This window comes from Polyodon spathula, chromosome 3 (assembly GCF_017654505.1).
Source record: "Polyodon spathula isolate WHYD16114869_AA chromosome 3, ASM1765450v1, whole genome shotgun sequence".
NCBI lineage: Eukaryota > Metazoa > Chordata > Actinopteri > Acipenseriformes > Polyodontidae > Polyodon > Polyodon spathula.
The window spans coordinates 92,981,406-92,990,020 of NC_054536.1; the positions used below are offsets into that span (position 1 = coordinate 92,981,406).

At 39.5% G+C, this 8,615-nt stretch overlaps 1 protein-coding gene across 1 annotated transcript in view; it reads left to right on the top strand.

The window, feature by feature from the left end:
* The window catches only part of LOC121313661 (gamma-aminobutyric acid type B receptor subunit 2-like), a 319,270-nt gene extending 313,937 nt beyond the window's left edge, over window positions 1-5,333 (top strand). The window contains exons 18-19 of the mRNA XM_041246430.1: window positions 3,369-3,486; window positions 4,775-5,333. Of these exons, the coding sequence (XP_041102364.1) occupies window positions 3,369-3,486; window positions 4,775-4,940 (284 nt within the window). The 3' untranslated portion in view covers window positions 4,941-5,333. The remainder of the gene's footprint in view (window positions 1-3,368; window positions 3,487-4,774) is intronic.
* Window positions 5,334-8,615: the final 3,282 nt, after the last annotated feature.

An 8,615-nucleotide genomic window follows, 5' to 3' on the forward strand; every position in this document is an offset into this window, starting at 1 on the left:
TCGAAATCTTCCTCACTCCCGTTGTCGCTTCTATGTATGTTGCCATGTTTAGCTTTCGCTAAAAACTATATAAACTACAACTAAACAAGTAAAACTAATAATAAAACAAAAATAATAATATAAAACGCTATATATATATATATATACTTGTAAAGGTTGAACGGCTTCCTGCAATATATCTCAGTCTTTTAAACTCCCACAGCTAGACTGGAATCTCTATACAGCACGCAATTGGATACAAATGTGACCTGACTGGGAAACTTGACATTCACATGTACAGCATGGTACTGTAGGTGGGTTTTCATTTGACGTACGCACACAGCATGGTACTGTAGGTGGGTTTTCATTTGACGTACGCACACAGCATGGTACTGTAGGTGGGTTTTCATTTGACGTACGCACACAGCATGGTACTGTAGGTGGGTTTTCATTTGACGTACGCACACAGCATGGTACTGTAAGTGGGTTTTTATTTGATGTTCGCATGTACAGCATGATACTGTAAGTTGGTTTTCATTTGACATACGCACACACAGGATGGTGTTGAAGTGGTTAAAGTAAGCCATCAGAGCTGTAGAAAATATATGTTTCTTATTTATCGTCCAATGCACGTCAAGGAAAGAATTTATATTTTACCTCCATCCTCTATGTCCCCGCTGTGCTTTCATTAGCTAGAACCACTTTAATGTTACAAAACTAGTTACAGATTGTTTTGAGACCCTAAATACTGAAGTTTATATGTGTGTGTGTGCATGTGTTGCTTCTAGTTTTACAACTATAACAATGTTATTGTATTTTATTGTACAGATTGCATATTGAAGAATAGTTATTGATAAATCTGGTCATTTGTTTTTCTCTGTGGATTTGAATTCTATTGTGTTTGCTAGTCTCAAAGTTTGGAAAGTCAGTCTCAGCATGGCCAGTTTAAGCAGCAAATGGCTTCATATCAACACGCTTCTATGCATTCCAAAGGGATCTATCATAGATTTGGATCTGACCCATATGCAGCCTCTTGGGGGATGACTTTTGCTGCTTGTTTTTACCTGCATAGAGACAGTATACAACTATATTATAATTTTTTTATATATATAGATTCCCCTAACCAAGCCCCAAGAAATTTATGTGATGCTTGGATGTTTAGTAACATCCTTCAGTTCAATTTTGGACAGACAGAAGCTTTTCTAATTGTGTCTCCGTGGAATCCAGAACAAGGTTTTCCGCCTGTCTTTTTAGAGGAGTGCATCTCAGACTCGGCAGCGCTGTGTCCTTTTCACCCTGAAACTCAGTTTTGACTCTAATAAGAGCTTAGTTTCTGAAGACAGACTATTTCCATTTCAGAAATGCTGCCTGGTTACATCCCTGTTTAACTGCAGAGTCACATGTGAACAGCTTTATTATTTCAAGGCTTATCTGCTGCAGTTCTTTATAGGCTTCGATGAAATATATAAATCAATAAATCACTATCAAAACTACAGTTCATCCAAAATGCTGCACCCTGTGTGCTGACAAAATACAAAACAAATGCTGCGCATTTATCATCGTTTTCAATGAACTGCTCTGGCTTCAGAGAACTTGATCATACAATCCTACTTGAAAGATTTCACATGGTCAGCACAGACTTCTGAACACTGTTCAAGCAGTCATTTACCCGATTAACGTAGAGCAATGTTGATGTGTATGGAACAGTTACTTATTTCGATTCAGTTTGCATATCTTTTTTTGGTTTGTTTTAGTCATCACTCCTGGTTACTTTCTAGAACTCAGAAGTTAAAGGCACCCACGTGACAGTAGAATTGTAGTTACAGCAATTCATATTTCTTAACAGTTCCACCTGATTCCCTGTCAAGTATAAAATGCAACCATTACCGAATGGGTATTTACTGCCTAAAGACCCGAATCCTAAAAAATTGTATACCAGAGTTGTTCTTGGAGCCCGTGACGTAGTCGTGATCCCGCCCTCGAGGGATAAAAGCACTGCGCTTATAGATCTCAGCGGCGTTTTTCCTTTCAAGACTGAACTGACCTTGTTCAGATAAATATAATTGTTGCTTATATCTGTATATATTCACATTTGATGTATTTTTACAATTTTTTTATGTGATATTAAAATAATCGCTAGAATAGTTTTTCTATTTCGCAGATTGGGCCACTACAGCCTGTTGCTGGTGACGTCCCACTGCGGCCTTGTGCCCCGTGTGAAGCCAGTAGCTCGAGTCACTCCTTTCCAGTGACCCAGAAACATAAGTCGGCGGAACAGCTATTTGCATCACGATTGTCATGGCTGTTAGTTTATTCTGACAGGCAGACTTCCATCAGTCTTGTGTTGATACTGAATGAGTGGTTTTGCCAGTGGCTTTTACTGTACATTTCCTGTGCATTGGCACCGCGGTAACTGTGACCAGGTGGACCGATACCAAGGTCACCAACCCGATCCTGTTCCCCGTACTGCACCATTATCAAACTGGGACCAAGGTTACCGCACCAGTAACAGTACCGTCCCGGTGCTAAAGCCACCAAACTGGTACTGAACCGATCGAGTGCTAAAGTCACCGAACCGACCCGGTACCATCGCGGTACCGGCCTGATTCCTACCCGGTACCGTCCTTGTACCAACCCGATGCTAAAGTCACCAAACTGGTAACGACCCTGTTCCGACCCAATGCTAAAGCCACCGAACCAGTACCGAACTGACCCGGCACTGTCCCGGTACCAACCCAGTGCTAATGTTACTGAACCGGTACTGAACTGTCCCTTTTCTGACCTGGTACTGTCCTTGCACTGTTCCTTACCAAAGTCATTTGTTACTGGGGTTCCGATTGGTAATGCACAGGGCAGCCTTCCGGCTTAGACTTGTAGCATTCCAGTCATTCTGCAGCCTTGCCCTTGCGACGGCTCTGGTACACTCACCCATTCAGTAATGGTTACATTTCGTACTTGAACTGGAACGTTATTATAACCCTGGTTCCCTGAAATAGAAATGTAACCATAAACCTTCAATGTCCTGCATCCAGCAGGCTTGAAGGAATAATGACACTGAGATCTGTGAGTGCAGTCCTTTTATCCCTCGGGGGCGGGGTCAGGACTGCATTACAGGCTCTAGGAGCAGCTTTGGTATACAACATTCAGGATTCAGGTCTTTAGAAGGTAAACACACATTTGGTAATGGTTACATTTCTATTTCACGGAACCAGGGTTACGATACTAACCTAACGTTTTGGGCAGGCTTAATAAAAACATTATTATTTCTAAGCATTTCTTAGTATGTTTGTCATAGCATTGCCAATTCCCGCTTACTGTAACTACAGTACTTATATGAGAGAATATGCGGGACAGTGTCTGAGCCTAAAAATGATCCTGTGTCATTGCAGACGGAGACAAATCCATCTTGAAAAACCATCACGACCAGAAACCTCCAGCACAGTGGGGCTCCGTGGACCCTTCCAAAACAAGTACAGATCCTACAGAAGACATCAACTCACCAGAACAGTAAGTGCTTCACTGCTTTTGTCAGCCTCTAATAAACAGTTATAAACAGCAATATCCCTTAAATGAAAATAATAATTTGTCTAGTAACACCTGTCTTGTCAATGTCTTTTGTGTTCGTATATATATACAGTTTGTGTTATGGAGGGTAGTTTCCAGGAGATGAACTCTCAAACTCAGGAGGCTAAAATATAACACTAATAAAAAATATGACCATAAAAATGTTTTATCAACCAATCTTAAAATGTACAAACTCTTTCTATAACTGTAATCCCAAATGCTACAATACTGTGCAGAACAAGAATGCACCAGTGAGAATAGCTGGTCTCAGGCTAACTGGTATGAGGCTTATGTAACCAGAAAAGCATGATACTTTACTCCTTGAAGTATGATAGAACTAATGGAACAAACCCATTAAATATTAACTTTGGAACTGTTGCAAAATAGAAGCTAACAAGAGAAAGTAATGTCCTGCCAGTGCAGCTGTTACTGCCGCTCTCTTACTGCAAGTTGAACAAACAGCAGGAGGCCACAGATCCAGAGGGGTGGAAGTGACATGTTTGGCTTATATGAGTGTAACATATCAAATTAAATATCTGGAGATTTACCCACTGCCATGACTGAAATCCTTCTGGCGCCCTGTTAAAAATGCAGTCTTGCCTACCATAAGTTCCCCTGACAAAACATGCAAAGCATATATTTTTTTTTTTTTAACATTGTCAAACTTAAGCCAGGGAAAATGTTTTAGCCACTGTTGGTTGAACTTGTACGTTCTTTTGCTACTTAACTGTGAAGATGCTGTAACTAACATAGACCTCCTCGAAGTCTTCTGACATGCCTTCATTGCTCATTTCTTGTAAAGATGTCGACATGTCTGAATTTTGTTCACTGCGGTTTTCTTTCGAAACCTCTCCAATCATGTGAAAGTAATTTGTTATTTTCCTCATCTTGGTTTGTCAAGTTTTCAAACTGTCTGGAAACAAGAAGCCATCGCACTGATAAATCAGTGAAATTGGTGGGTATGGGATTTGTAGCTTTTATTGTGTGATTAGCAGTGGGCAGTGGACACCAATAAACCACATTCCAGAGTACATACAATTGAGCTATTAGAGTTTAGATCCGACTGAGCTAGACTGATGACGCTTCGTAGAGAAGCTTACATAACTTGCCTAGCAGTATAGTCAGTGCTTCTTTTTTTATCTCTCATTAACACTGAATTTACAAAAAGTCCAAACCACAACTGTGTCCTTCCTTAACCTGCCTGTCTCTGTCTTTCTGCTCCTCTCCACAGCATACAGCGCAGACTGTCCTTGCAGCTGCCAATTCTGCACCATGCCTACCTGCCCTCCATAGGAGGAGTGGATGCCAGCTGCTCCAGCCCCACAGTGAGTCCGAGTGTCAGCCCTCGGCACAGGCACGTGCAGCCGTCCTTCCGGGTCATGGTTTCCGGCCTGTGAGCCACAGCAAAGGAGGAAGAGGGGAGGCTCCCTGTTTTTTGTTGAACTTATATTGTAGTCAGCAAAAAACAAACTGTGTACGTGACCCAGTACTCTCTACACGACGCACGCTCCAATCACAGAGGGACTGACAGCCAAGGCGATCACCCATAAGCACTCCTGATACACAAGGTTGTGTCAACAGAGGACACAACCTTCAGCCTTTTATGTTAAAGGGTTTTTCGTGTTTTTTTAAATGTTTTTTCATTTTGTTTTGTCACATATCTGACCGTGAGTCAACCTGTCAAACTTTGGTATTTTACTAAACATTGGATTCTGTTAAGGATGCAAAAGGAGGAAGATTGTTTGTATATAATCAATCTCTCTCTCTCTCTCTCTCTCTCTCTCTCTCTCTCTCTCTCTCTCTCTCTCTCTCTCTCTCTCTCTCTCTATATATATATATATATATATATATACATTTGTTCCTTTGTAATATATATATATATATATATATCTAAAGAAAAAGGTACTGTAGGTACACAAAAATGTGAATTTTACACTTATTAAGATATATATATATATAATATATATATATATATATATATATATATATATATATATATATATATATATATATATATATGCATTTCTGAAAACATTCCTGTCATAAACAGGAAGTTCACTCAAAGTGACTATTGTTAGTTAAAGACATTGAAAAATTGCAGTTGGCAACAGTGTTGTTTTTCAATTTCTGAAAACCATTCGCTTTCATTTTCTCATGGTGTCTCCAGGTGATCCGAGACCACTGAGTTCTTACCACTGGCTTTAGTCAAGGCATCCTGTATCCTTGTGTCACTCGGGTCATTGTTGTGTAAACCTGGATATACAAATGCAACCTCTTTACAGCCCACGAATCTGACAGCAGATACAAGTGGCCAAACAGGTTGTGGGAAAGCAAATGTACTTATCAGATTAACAAGAGATTGCAACTGTTTGCTGGCTACATTATTGAAAGTTTGGAATGAGTAAAACAAGGATAGACATAAGGTATGTTTTGTTTTGTTTTTAGTCACAGGGTTTACTGTTTCTAAACGATACCTACAGGGTCCAACAAGAGTATGAGGAGAGAAGAAATGGATAGGACTGAGAGACGCGTTCTGGAATTCTGTTATTTGATAGGAGATTTTACGTTCTGGATTTTAGTCAGTTACAGTATGTGTGCTTTCTGACTTCCTTTTGTATAATCGCAGGATAACAGAATTTGTGAATGGCAGACATATCCCACTTATGAAATAATTATCAATAAATACACTCTTGTCAGCCAGTGACAGTTACAAAACTTTTTTTTTAATTATTATTACATAGTGATTTTAGTTTCTTGTTTTCCTCTCTCAAAATGCTCTTGAGAAGGTGAAAGCTGATTTTTTGCTGATTAAGTGACACACCCTCACTGGAATACTGCACATGGTGGCAGCTTTTCTTTTTTATTTTACATCAGTCAACCTTTTTACATTCTGAAAACAAGTGCAATTCCCAGACTCTCACCCATTTGTTGACATATTAAACACATATCTTTCGCCACCATTGGGGTCTTGGTGTCAGTAAGCTAATGCTAAACTTCTGTTAAGGAAGAGATTTTTTGTGCACTTTAACTGCAAGATTCTTCAATTATTGGAACTTTCTGGTTATTATTAACATTGACTGAACAGACCTGAGGAGAACTGGCAGCTGGTTCCACCACAGTGGGACAAGGGAAGAGAAGGAGCGAGCACAGAGGAAGAGAGTGAAGAGAAGTAGTGAGCACGGGAGGAAGGAGAGTTAAGAGAAGGAACAGCATGGGAGGAAGAGAGTGAAGAGAAGGAGCAGCATGGGAGGAAGGAGAGTGAAGAGAAGGAGCGAGCACGGAGGAAGAGAGTGAAGAAAAGGAGCAGCATGGGAAGAAGAGAGTGAAGAGATGACATAACAAGTCAGCCAGTAGAGGATGAGCGGAGAGGGTGAGAGGGAATATAAGGAGACATGAGGAATTGGAGATAGGAAGGGGCAATATGACGAATAGAGCGCTAGAAATAGGTAGCCAGTGGAGAGTGTGAAGCAGAGGGGTAGTGTGAGAGTAGCAGGGCTGAGAATACCAGACGAGCAGCAGAATTTTGAATAAGTTGAAAAGGACAAATAGAGGAACCAGGGAAAACAGCGTGGAGAGAGTTACAATAATATCTATCTATCGATCTATCGGTCTATCTATCTATCTATCTATCTATCTATCTATCTATCTATCTATCTATCTATCTATCTATCTATCTATATTTCTCAAACAGACACTTTTATCCAAATAACTGCCCAGGTAAAAATTGAGAAAATTAGCACTATTTCAAGCAAATACATTATTTAATTGCTGCAAAAAATTCTAAAAAGTTAATGTAAAGTGAGCAAACTCACACATCACTGGTTCTAGAACAGAACTATGTGCCCCAAACCGGATGAAGTCTGTGTAAACCTAAATTTCTTAGATCACCAGCTATTACATTTCAGAAAGAAAATACATAATACATTTTTTTAAAAAAGGTGTTTTTTATGGCCTTTTTTTAAATCATTCTCCTACCTTTCACTGGAATCAGTGTAGTCTGAAAGTTTCCCTCTCCTCTGCTCAAAGAACATCTGTAGTGCTCTGTACTAGTGGAGAAGCTACCGAGTGAGAGAGCAAAATAATCAGCACTGAAATTCTGCTAATGAAAGGGTTATAAAAAAAACGGTTTAGTACAACCTTAAAAATGACACAGGGAAGAGCACAGCTGATAACAGCTAGAGGAACAGCTAATAAAAATGAAGCTTCACAGTCAAATTCTTTTAATTTGTTTGTGTTTTATGTTGTTGCTTAATATGGGGAGCACAATGTCAGTAGTCGGATCAGCATAAGCTCATTATTACATAAACCCTTTCGTGCAGCAATGTATTTCTGCACTGTGGGAAATGTATAGCACTGGTTTATTACACTGCCAGAAAATAGAGTAGGACATTGATAAAACACGAAGATAAAAGGAATAAAGCATACTTAGGAAAAGGACCTACTGAAAATGCATCAGCACGACTCACTGGAAAAAACATTTGAGTCCTGACAATAGAGCCAGCAATGTTTTAAAGTGTCTTATTCCACAGAAAACCATACTGTACATCTCAATTCCTTTGAAGGAAAGCTCTTTGGAGTGCAACTTGCCAGGACACAAAACAAAGTAATTTCACAAAGTTATTATTATGCTATAAATAAGGCCATACCAAATTCATGGCCGTGAAAAATGTGTCACAGACCGTGAAATCAGGTCTTTTCTGTACTTTTACCCTGTAGTAAAATCCAATGCAGTTATATGTACCGTTACAGATTCCTGATGCGATTGTTAGCTTGTTTCAGTTTATAAAAGAAAGCTCATGAACAGGACAGGATTTATTGATTGACACTTGACAACAGCCAATAACTGGGGTCTATTCACTGGTTGGTAGACACAGGCATCCGGGGCGGGTTTAGTAAGACCTACGGATCTCAACTGGTCATATCGTCAGGAGAGTCAAATTAGACTTACATTTTAAAATGAGTGTCCAAATAAATCAGAAAGTGCTACAATCATTATTGCAGCAGATCGTGTAAAAGAATTTGAAAGCCAAATATATACCAAGTAGTATGAGCCGAAAAATACATTAAAAACA